We start from the raw sequence: 12,153 nt of genomic DNA on the forward strand, positions 1-12,153 counted from the left end.
ACAAAAAATTTAGTAATGAAAAGACCAACTAGAACTGCCAGAAAATCAAACTGTACAGAAGTCAAACAACCAAGGAGTTAGAGAAGAAACATCCATCCAGACTGACGGGGGGAAGGAGAGAATGCATGGCAAGGTGGTGGCTGGAGAACTCGGTGGGCAAGATGGCAGCCGGAAGTCACACATTTGCCTGCGAATAAACCGGGAGGAACAACAGGGGAGCGAGACAGACACAATCCAGGGTTCCAGGGTGGGAAAAGAAAGCCTCAAAACCTCTGGCTGTAAAACCTGTGAGGGATGTGGTGGCAGGAGAAACTCCCAGTCTCACAGGAGAGTTCATTGGAGAGATCCACAGGGTCCCAGAATGTACACAAACCCACCCACCCAGGGAATCAGCACCAGAAGGGCCCAATTTGCTTGTGAGTAGCAGGGGACATGACTGAAAGCTGGCCAAGAGCCAAATAAGTGGCACTGTTCCCTCACTGACCTCCCCCTCTCCGGACATACAGCACCATAACACAGCAAGAAGGGGATTCCCCTGCCCTGGTGAATACCTAAGGCTCCGCCCCTTACAGTGTAAGAGGTGTACCTAGACAAAGAAACATGGCCCAAATTAAAGAACAGATCAAAACTCCAAAACTAGAACTAAGCCACAAGGAGATAGCCAATCTACCAGATGCACAGTTCAAAACACTGTTAATCAGGATGCTCACAGAAATGGTGGAGTATGGTCACAAAATAGAGGAAAAAGTGAAGGCTATGCAAAGTGAAATAAAGAAAAATACACAGGGAACCAACAGTAAAGGGAAGGAAACCAGGACTCAAATCAACAATTTGGAGGAAAAGGAAGAAATAAACATTCAACCAGAACAGAATGGAGAAACAAGAATTCAAAAAATGAGGGGAGGCTTAGGAACCTCTAGGACAACTTTAAACATTCTAACATCCGAATCATAGGGGTGCCAGAAGGAGAAAAGGAAGAGTAAGAAACTGAAACTTATTTGAAAAAATAATGAAGGAAAATCCCCCCAGTCTGGTCAAGGAAATAGACTTCCAGAAAGTCCAAGAGGCTCAGACAGTCCCAAAGAAGTTGGACCCACGGAAGCACACACCAAGGAACATCATCATTATATTACCCAAGATTAAAGATAAGAGAATTTTAAAAGCAGCAAGAGAAAAGGAGACAGTTATCTACAAAGGAGTTCCCATAAGACTATCAACTGAGTTCTCAAAAGAAACCTTGCAGGCACGAAGGGGCTGGCAAGAAGTATTCAAAGCCATGAAAGCCAAGGACCTACACCCAAGATTACTCTATCCAGCACAGCTATAATTTAGAATGGAAGGGCAGATAAAGTGCTTCCCAGATAAAGTCAGGTTCAAGGAGTTCATCACCAAACCCTATTATATGAAATGTTAAAGGGACTTACCTAAGAAAAAGATTAAAACTATGAAAAGTAAAATGACAACAAACACAACTATCAACAACTGAACCTAAAAAAACAAAAAGAAAAACAAGCTAAGCAAACAACTAGAACAGGAACAGAATCACAGAAATGTAGATCAGAGGGGAGGAGGAGCGGGGAGACTGGGAGAAAAGGTACAGAGAATAAGAAGCATAATTGGTAGGTACAAAATAAGACAGAGGAGGTTAAGAACAGTATAGGAAATGGAGAAGACAAAGAACTTATATGTATCACCCATGGACAAGAACTAAGGCGGGGCTGGGGAGGGCGGCGATATGCTGGTGGGAGGGGCGGTACAGGACGGAGGGAATAAAGGGGAGAAAAAAATGGGACACCTGTAATAGCATAATCAATAAAATATACTTAAAAAAATGAAATATAAAAAAATTTTTTAAAAAGATTGCTGTGGCTATTCAGGGTCTTTTTTGGTTCCATATGAATTTTTGAAGCTTTTGTTCTAGATCTGCAAAATATGCTACTGGTATTTTAATCATAATTGCATTGAATCTATAGATTGCTTTGGGTAGTATGGACATTTTAATGATGTTTATTCTTCCAGTCCATGAACAGGGTATATGCTTCCATTTATTTGTATCTTCCTCAATTTATTTCTTTAGTGTTCTATAGTTTTCCAAGTACAGCACTTTTACCTCCTTGGTTAAATTTATTCCTAGATTTTTTTTTTTTTTTTTTTGCGCTACCGTAAATGGGATTGTTTTCTTAGTTTCACTTTCTGATAGTTCATTGTTGGTATATAAAAATGCCATCAACTTCTGAATATTGACTTTTTATCCCACTATTTTGCTGAATTCACCTAATAAGTATTAGGTCTCAAGAAGTTTTTTGGTGGATCCTATAGGATTTTCTATGTACACTATTATGTCATCTGCAGATGTCATCAGTTTTACTTCCTCTTTCCCAGTTTGGATGCCTTTTATTTCTTCTGCTTGTCTGATCACTGTGGCTACGACCCAGTACTATGTTGAATAAGGGTGGTGAAAGTGGACAGCCTTATCTTATTCCTGATGTTAAGAGGAACACTTTTAGTTTTTGCCCACTGAGTATGATGTTGGCAGCAGGTTTTTCATATATGGCCTTTATTATGTTGATGTCCCCCTACTCCCAATTTGCTGAGTGTTTTTATCATAAATGGGTGCTAGATTTTATCAAATCATTTTTCTGCCATCTACTGATATGAGCATGTGATTTTTTTTCTTTCATTTTGTTTGTGTGATGTATTACATTTATTGACTTGCAAATATTGTACCATCTTTGCATCTCTGAAATAAATCCCACTCAATCATGGTATATGATCTTTTTAATGTATTGTTGGATCTGATTTGCTAGTATTTTGTTGAGGATTTTCACATCTATGTTCATCAGATATAATGGCCTGTAATTTTTCTCTGTCTGTTGTATCTTTACTTGGTTTTGGTATTTTGTTTTCCATTATCATTTAGTCCCTTATACCCCCCTCCCCCTACCATCACCACACTATTGTCCATGTCCACAAGTTCTTTTTTCTTTTTGCTTGATCTCTCCACACCCTAACCTGAAATTTCATAGTGTATAAGAATGCAGTGGATTTTTGTACATTCATTCTGTATCCTGCAACTTTACTGTGTTTGTTTACTGTTCTGTTTCAATACTGTTCTGTTTCTTTTTTTATTGATTGATTTTAGAGAGAGAAAGGAAGGAGGAGAAAGAGAGAGAGAAACACTGACCTGTTGTTCCACCTATTCACGCATTCACTGGTTGACTCTTGTACGTGCCCTGACTGGGAATGAAACGCGCAACCCTGGCGTAGCGTAACAACAGTCCTACCAACTGAGCTACCCAGCCAAAGTTGTTTACTGTTTCTAATAGTTTTTTGGTGGAGTCTTGAGGGTTTTCTACATAAAGAATCATGTCATCTGCAAAAAGTGAAACTTTTAACTTCTTTATTCCCAATTTGGATGCCTTTTATTTCTTTCTCTTGCCTGACTGCTCTGACTAGAACTTCCAGTACTACGGTGAGTAAGAGCAGTAAGAGTAGACATTCTTGTCTTATTCCTGATCTTAGAGGAAAAGCTTTCAGTTTTTGACCACTGATTATGGTATTAGCTGATGGTTTTTCACATATGGCCTTTATAACGTTGAGGTCCTTTCCTTCTATAACCATTTTGTTATGTGTTTTAATCATAAATGAATGTTTGATCTTATCAAATGCTTTTTAAAACAGAATTGAACAGGATGATTCTAAGATTCACATGGAAATGCAAAGAACCTAAAAGATCCAAAACAATTTTGAAAATAAAATAGGAAAACATACATTACTTGACTTAACACTTACTATAAAGCTATAGTAATCAAGATGGTGTGGTGCTGGAATAAGAGCAGACATACAGATCAAAGAAACAAAATAGAATGTTCCAACATGCCAACGTAACTCAAACATCATTTCCTCTTCCCCTCGCATTTCCATAAAGATATGAATTATTCCAGTACCATTAGCTGAGGAAAGGAGAAAAAGGAGGATGTGTTGGAGGGAGGAGAGAAAGGAAATGAAAAGAAATCCAGCCCTTACTTTATATACATGTATATATATATATTAATAATCAAAAATTAATTCAAAATGAATCATAAAGTGCCCTGGCCGGGTGGCTCAGTTGGTTGGAGCATTGTCCCATACACTGAAAGGCTGCAGGTTTGATATCCGTCAGGGCACATACCTAGGCTGTGGGTTTAACTCCCAATCAGGGTGCAAACAGAACGCAATAGATCGCTGTTCCTCTCTCACATCAATGTTTCCTTCTCTCTCTCTCCTCCCATTCTCCTCTCTCTCAAAAAAAAAAGAAAAGATCAATAAACATATATTCAGGTAAGGATTTTTAAAAGATGAATCAAAGTAACTGTAAGAAATAAAAACCACAAAAGACCTAGGAAAAAAACATTTAAAAAATATTTGTGACCTTGGATTAGGCAGACTTCTATTATATAATAATACATAACAGGAAAAAGAATTGATAAACTGGACTTCATTAAAATTTAAAACTTCTGCCCTTTGAAAGACTAGGAAAATGAAAAACAAGCCACAGCCTAGAAGAGACTACTTAGGAAACATATATGATAAAGGGTTTCCATCCAGAATACATAAAGATCTCTCAAAACTCAATAATAAGAAAATATACAACCAGACTTCCGGTCAAGATGGTGGTATACGTAAACACGGCCCTCCTGCAGGCACAACCACATCAAAATTACAATTAAACTATAAAACAACCATCATTCAGAGCCATGAGAAATCAAGTTGAATGGAAGTCCTACGTACAACTACAGAAGTAAAGAAGAAACCACATCGAGATTGGTAGAAGGGAAGGAGACACTGAATGGACAGGTCCCACACCCACGTGTGGTATATAAAAACTGGTGACTTTACTATCCATAAGACAATATTAAAACTCTGCCCACTCTGCAGAGTTGACCTCTTCTTCTCCAATGAGCCTATCCTACTTCCTATGGCAATAACCCACTTTCACTGTCACAGCCTTTATTAATGACAGCGTCCCCTTTCATAATTTCATTTCTAAGCATTTCATTCTCCAACCACCACTCCGGACTCCAACAACGCTTTTGGCTCCATCAGGACCTACATCCATTGATCCAATCAACTTTTTACTGTCTTGATCAGCCCCTGTTCTTACATGCCTCCTAAACAAACATAGATTCCATAGTCAATATTTCAATTACTCACCTTCCTTGCTCTCCTCTCTGTTAACTAACTTGGCAAAACCCTAACCCTAACCATTCCAGGCCTTAACCTGAAGCCTGTAACTGGAGAAAAACATTCGCCATGCTTCCTGGTAATACTTTAAACTCATGACCACTAACTTCAAGGGGCCATTTGTCCTGCCCAATAATCCTACATTTCTGCAATTCATTTCTTAGAAAACAATTTCATGCCTTTTTTATTAATACAGTCTCTCTGCTAGAGGTTTCAATTTTGTCCTCACTCTTTTTCTTCCCTGTTCTGGCATCTTCTTCCCCGCTCCATGTCCAGCTCCTCCTCTCAACTGCCAGCTGTCTGAGCAACAGCAACCACAGGCCCGCCACCAGATACTTGCACTAAAAATTCACAGGGCCGCAAAGAAGCAACAGCTCTCATAAGTTTTATAATAGTCCTTCCCCTTGGCCCCACTCCAGCAGCTTGAAATGCCTAGCACTCTAATCTAATTCCTCTAATAATAATTCTATAATAATCATAGTGGCTCCACTTCCCTGATTAAACCCTGAATTTCTGGTGCAGGGAGTGATTAAAGGGAAATAGGACCTTAAGGACAGGACTCTGAAATTGCTTCAGTGAGTTGATAAAGTTACCCTGCTTCCAGTGGTAAAGCAGTAGTCCATGGCATGCAGTGGCAAAATGCTTAAATGATCACCTGCAAACAAATATGATCAAGAACCTATAGAAGACAAGGCTTTGGGTAACCCAGTAGTTGTTGCCATAGAACATTTTTGTAAAAGTGCACTGTAAAATAGGTTAATTGCTTCTAAGAACACTGGAGAACTTGGTAAAGAAAATGATGAATTCAGACTTTTATTCACAGCTCAAGGTTTGGGTAAGTGGCTAGAAATCTTTTCACTGCCTTAACAGGAAACCTATGTCACGTGGACACAGGGCTGAGATTGCTGAAAAGCATACAATATAAATTCAATTCACACCCGTATGGGGCATCTTAGGTTAAAGCTAGGACCTTGACTGGGAAGGAGCTGAGGTCCTGAAAGCTGGAATGGGGACATGTGGGCAGATTCTGATGAAGCTGAGCACCCTGAAGCCCTAAATTCCACCAAGCCTCCTTTACAAGTAGAAGTAGTTCTCCATCCCTTGTCTGAGGAAGGTTGTCTCCCTTTGCCTAAAGAACGTGTAATGGCCTCCCCTGAGACAGTTGCAAGGGGCTGCATGTTCCCGAGGACCCACTCCCACCAATTCTTATCATCTAGACATATAAGTAGACTTACATCCCAGAAGGACCTGTGGGTCAGATAAAAAAGGTGGCCTGTAATGATAAGCAATAGGTACCAACTGGACTGCAAGATCTGGACAATTTATGTCAACAGAAAGGTGGAAAATATATATTCCAGAATCCCCTTCCATGTGTGGTTCTGAGCTAGAGCTGGCCACACGAGAAGACAGGAGGAAAGCAGCGGCCACTGCGCTCTGAAAGCCAGGGTGGTCTAAGGTAATGAGAGACAGATGCAGACGTTCTGGCAGCTTTAGTTTGTCCGCGCTCTTCTTTTCCCCCATTCCACGTCCTCTTTCCCACTCTGCATCCAGCTCTCTTCTTCTCAGCTGCCAGCCCTGCTAACCAACAGCAACCAGAACACTGACTAAGAGCCGGGCGATGTGCTAACTATGTCCACTGACTTCCATACCAGTCCACTTCTGCAGCATCTGGCCAGGAGCTGGGAAGCTAACAGTTTTTACGAATGCATGGAAAATCTGGGTGTGAACGGCTTCATACTATATACATCCCTTCTTTTATTTTTATATATCCTTTAATGAACATTTTATGAAAATAAATAATTTCTAAGTAATTTTAAACATTTCAAGCAACCTTTCCTAATTTGAAACACTCTAAGTTCCCCAAGGAAAACAAATAAAAGCAACTTTTTCAGCTTAAAATTTAAAAAAAAAAAAAGACTTACATCATTAGATTGAAACAATCGAGTCATTGCAAAGAAGGCTTCTGTGGCTTCTGTAGTTCCAAAGTGTTCACCCTAAGTATAATTTAAAACAACAATTAAGGATTTTCTCTTTATTTCTGAAAAGCTCTTTTAGAATGCAGGGGAAAAAAATCTTTGTAAACATTCTGCCTTTTTGCTATTTTTCTGGCACTGCCATTTTACCTGCTCCTTATTTAAAAATAATTCAGTATCACACATCTGCTATGAGAGTTCTAGAATAGTGGTCTCTAACTTTATCACAGAAACTATCTTAATTTTCCTGAAGAACTGTGATTTACAAGGAGGTAGAACATAATAGCAAGTTGAATTTCTAACCAGATTGCAATGTTATTGTTATACTGCCTACAAGCACAAATCATACCTTACAGGAACATCATAAATATGAAACTGTAAAGAACTATTAGAAATCCAGAAAACATAACTTAAAAGAGACTCACTAAAAAGGGAAGAGACCAGATTATTTATATAAAAGGCGGGAGGGGCTGCTAATAGATCTCAGAATACTGGCTCAAGACCCTAAAAACATGCTTTGGATCAGAACTTTAATGTGCTCAATAAATCAGCTGAGGATCTTGCCAAAATGCAGGTTCTCATTCAATGGCTCTGAGTAGCTCCCAGTAATGAGAATGCTGCTGATCTGGGAAACACATTTTTTTGCATAACAATATGTTAAGTAACCTATTTCACCTGTAGTCAAAATAATGCAGATCCCAAGCCACCTGAAACATTACCATTTCATTATTCAATTTCCCCATTCAATCCTATAAAATCTGTTAGGCTCAATCACTTTCAGAACTCCAGATTTTACATAGAATATACCTAGTCTTCACTCTATCTGTCATGGGTCTAACAATAAGCCAATTTTGATGGCAAAACTTTGAAAGTTTAGGATGAAAGACAAAGTATAATAGTTTACAATTGCTTCAATCAGAATATCCAGCTTGCTCACCAGCAAGAGATCTCACTCCTTCTTTCTTAACTGTTTCCTGAATACCTTGAAATCCATGTACTTTTCACTCATATTGGTAAAACTTTAGTCCTTACTTGACTTAAAACTCAGAGAACAACTCTGGTAGATATTTAAAAGCATTTTTCCTCTCCCAGGATTAGGCAAAAGAAAAAACTAAGGTTCCCAAACCTGTTTATGTATCAGACTGTGCTTGGTAATTTCCTTATCAAGATAATTAAACATTTCAATATGAGTTGCCCATATCAAAGAGCTACTAGCCAATACAAAAGTATTCACTTCTCTGAACCAACACCAACCACTCAAAACTCTGCTTATGTAAAGGATTTAGCTAAGTTGGACATGTGCCTTAAATGTTTCCAATATGCTACCACAGAGGGATATGACTTTGTGAACTTTATTTAAAAGTATGTACTTGTTGCTCAATCTCCATTTGCAAATTACAAAATTTTATTATGTCTCTGGATGAGGTCTTCAGTCATGAAACATAGTAAAGATAAAATATTCTCATGGAATTCAAATTGGAAATCATAGTCTTCTCAGCACCATATGCAAACCATCTGAGGGGCGGGGCGGGGGTGGGGCGGGGGGAGTATGAGTCTAAGAAACAAAATCACATTTTCTAAGGCCCTAGACATTTCATGAGATCTTAAGTCAACCACAAGAAAAAAATAAAAATAAAAATAATCATAACTGCAAAATAGAACCTATTTCATTTAGAGCAAATATTTTTGTTGGTTTTTGTCTGTTATATTCCCAGTGTCTAAAATAGTGCATAGGATACAGAAGGTGTGTAATAAATATTTGCTGAATGACTGAATGAAAACTATTCCTGAATGTTCACTATGTAGCCAGGACTATTCTCAATGCTTTACATTTACTATCAACTTTATAAAACAAATATGATGACCACAATTCTCATTTATAGAAAAAGACATTAAGGCACTAAATGGTTAAGCCCAGAATCATATTGTTGTAAGGCAGAGTAAGGATAATAAATATAAAATCTGAATATTAAAAGCAAAGACTTAAAATATCACTATATACACCCATACTCCCAAAAGGGTAAAATATTTATCTAGAATATGTCTAAAGCTTTGTACTGTATTTTTGGAGAAACATAAAGACCTCTGAACAATTCTAAACAACATGTTTTAACATTAACTAATACTTGTTAGACTCAAATCAATGTTGAGAATCTACTGGGTACTTAGCTGCTTTAGTACCTCATGAATAAAAAGAAGTACCATAGTTTGCCATATACAATGTGCATTTTGCCCAAATTTTTGAGGAAAAAATAAGGATGCATGTTATACATGGGTAGTGCTAATTCTGTATCTATTCAAATGTGTTTAATTCTTTTTAAAATTTCTTGTACCTTGTATCTGCTCTTGTGTTTTGTAATTATTTGTTACATAAAATTTGTTGTACCATGATATGTTCAAAAATAAATGCTAAAATTCCTTTATAATACAAAAAACAAGTATCTAAATATAAATAAGTAAATAAATAATTGAACTAAAAAGTTAAAATGAAAGATTTTTTCCTGAAAGTTTGGGCCAAAAACATGGGTGCACATTATACATGGCAAAATACAATATATGTCACAGTCCTCGTCCTCAAGAAGTTTTACATATTATGTTAAGCAAACATAATATTATGGATACAGAAGGTGTGTAATAAATATTTGCTGAATATTTGCTGAATTTATTTGCTGAATAAATATTTGCTTATATTACATATATTATGTTAAGCAAACACTGTAGATGTTTTTTAAAAAGTGAGTTTTAAAGATATGATTATATTTTCCAGAAAGTACTTTACTACATCTTATGTATTTCTATTCCAGGACACATATCTGAAGAAAATCAAAATAATCTACCTGGTTCAGTAAGTAAAGAATCTTTGTAAGAATATGCAAACATCTTCTTGGATTGATAGGCGTTTCATTGAACAGACGAGCCTGGAAACAAAAAACACTGTTATACATAGTATATTCCCTACTTTTTCTATCTCAGACTACAGAAAATCAACTATAATAAAGACTATTCTGAGTTTTAATTACAATATCCAATAATGTTAGGTACCCATAGTTTTCAATTTATTATGGTGTAAGATAAATCACTAGACGTGGCCTTGATTTCCCATTCTATACCCTCTCCTTCCCTTAAGTCTACTGCTTCACTTCAACTTTGTGGGCTCTATCTGTTAAGTAAGAACCACAATATTTATCTACATTACTTGAATACAATGAGTTTAATATCTGTAACTTCCTTCAACAACCTTTCACTATACACCTCTTCCGGCATTTTATTTAAAGTTCTCAACATGTGGCCCAGTCTGCGTGTTTTTGCAGTTCTCTCTCCTTCAACAAGCAAGCCCGCACCCTTTTCCCTCAAACCTATATTCTCTGAACTCAGTTATAGATCTTCCTTAATTCTTATTTTGGATCTCAACATTCCAGGGGCTCTCTGCCCACCATTCTAAAATGGAATGGAAAAGAAGAAACACAATAGACTTCTAAGCCATACCTCCTGTAAGACAGCACTCTTCTCCAGATGCCGAAAAGGATTGGAGCCACTACCTACAGTATAAAACAAAACATATCTTTAATAGCTATCCTACACAAACTTATTTTGTACGAAAGGATAAGGAATGCGTGGGATATCTCACCGAAGTGAAGTGGCCACTTGGATATCACAGTGATAATCATTACTAATATGCCTATAAACTAAATAGAATGATTTTGCTTCTGAAACTATTTCTGTCATTGCATTCCTGTAAGATCTTGTACTTTCTTGCGGGAACCTTGCCTGAATGGTTGTCTTCTTTCTCCTGTCAATTTTTACATGAATGGTACAAAGATTTGTCATGTCCACACAACCAAGATTAGTAAGATCGTGGTAGGACCCTTTGGAGTTCCCTAAAGGCGAGCATGATTTTATGTGTTTTTAACATTTACTGGGAAGCTGAAAAGAGATTAGCAGATAATATTATACACTTAAAGACAGAAGGGACCATGTAGCTTTTACTAACCCAACCTTCTTTATGAGAGCAGCTATCAAACTGTGAGTTTTGTTTTGCTTGTTTGCAAGGTGGCTTGGTTATCTTCCCCATTTGCTCCGGACCAAAGTATCAAGACGCAACGCACTTTGGGATACATTAAATGACCTATGTACCATGAGACAGTTTTGCCCTATGGGAAGGAAACAGTGTAAAGGTCCCCAGGAAGACTGTAAGGTACAAAGCACCTCAAAGTTCATACACACATACAAGGCTGTCCCGTGGACTTGAGACCCACCCTGGGCCCCACCCTACCAGCAACCCTCTCCTCTTACACGGGCACACCCATCCCCTCCGCCACCTGCCCTGCGCCCGCCGCCAAAGCGAGCAGCCCACCCGGGGCGAGCGGGGAAGAGACGGCTTGGAAGAGCAGCGCCCAGAGAAGGGGGAGGCTAAGGAGAAGGGGGAAGGGGAGAGGGAGGGGGCGGGGCTGCCAAGCAAGCTGATGGGGGGGGGCGCGAGACAGGGGGAGGCTCCGGCGCCGGGGGAGGGGCTAGGGGCAGGCCCCCGGCTGGAACCGGCCCCCTGGCACACCGGCACCCACGCCCCCCGGTCCGCATCCCCGAGAGCAGGCGGCAGCGGGCGGATGAAGGGATCCCCCCCTGCGGCGGAGGGTGGGCGTCAGAAGCCCAGCGCGTACCAGACTCCTCGTCCTTCTTGTCGAATTTTTTAATCATCTTGGACCACTTCCCAGCGCCCAGACCCACCGCAACCTTCCCAGGCACTTCAGCCGGCGAGCGGAAGAGGCTGCAGGAAGGCCGGCCCCGTGCTCTGGCGCGGGTTGGGCCGCCCTCGCGTCACTCGGGGAGAAGGCCCGCCCTCCCCGCCTGTCGCGGCGGCTCCTGTCCCCTGGGGATGCGGCCACGCCCTCTCGTCTACCCCAAGCCGGCGGAGGCGGGGCAAGGCGCTGGGTCCTGGGGCCCACTTTGTGGCTCCTGG

General features: G+C 39.5%; 1 protein-coding gene across 1 annotated transcript in view; it reads right to left on the reverse strand.

Moving 5' to 3' along the window:
* Positions 1-11,975, reverse strand: part of COPG2 (COPI coat complex subunit gamma 2) — a 131,677-nt gene extending 119,702 nt beyond the window's left edge. The window contains exons 1-4 of the mRNA XM_054564121.1: positions 11,855-11,975; positions 10,683-10,735; positions 10,034-10,114; positions 7,146-7,217 (exon numbers count right to left, since the gene is read on the reverse strand). Of these exons, the coding sequence (XP_054420096.1) occupies positions 7,146-7,217; positions 10,034-10,114; positions 10,683-10,735; positions 11,855-11,891 (243 nt within the window). The 5' untranslated portion in view covers positions 11,892-11,975. The remainder of the gene's footprint in view (positions 1-7,145; positions 7,218-10,033; positions 10,115-10,682; positions 10,736-11,854) is intronic.
* Between the last annotated feature and the right edge of the window lie 178 nt (positions 11,976-12,153).

The sequence above is a fragment of the Pteronotus mesoamericanus genome, unplaced genomic scaffold (genome assembly GCF_021234165.1).
Source record: "Pteronotus mesoamericanus isolate MK-2021 breed Mesoamerican mustached bat unplaced genomic scaffold, CSHL_Meso_final scaffold_85, whole genome shotgun sequence".
NCBI lineage: Eukaryota > Metazoa > Chordata > Mammalia > Chiroptera > Mormoopidae > Pteronotus > Pteronotus mesoamericanus.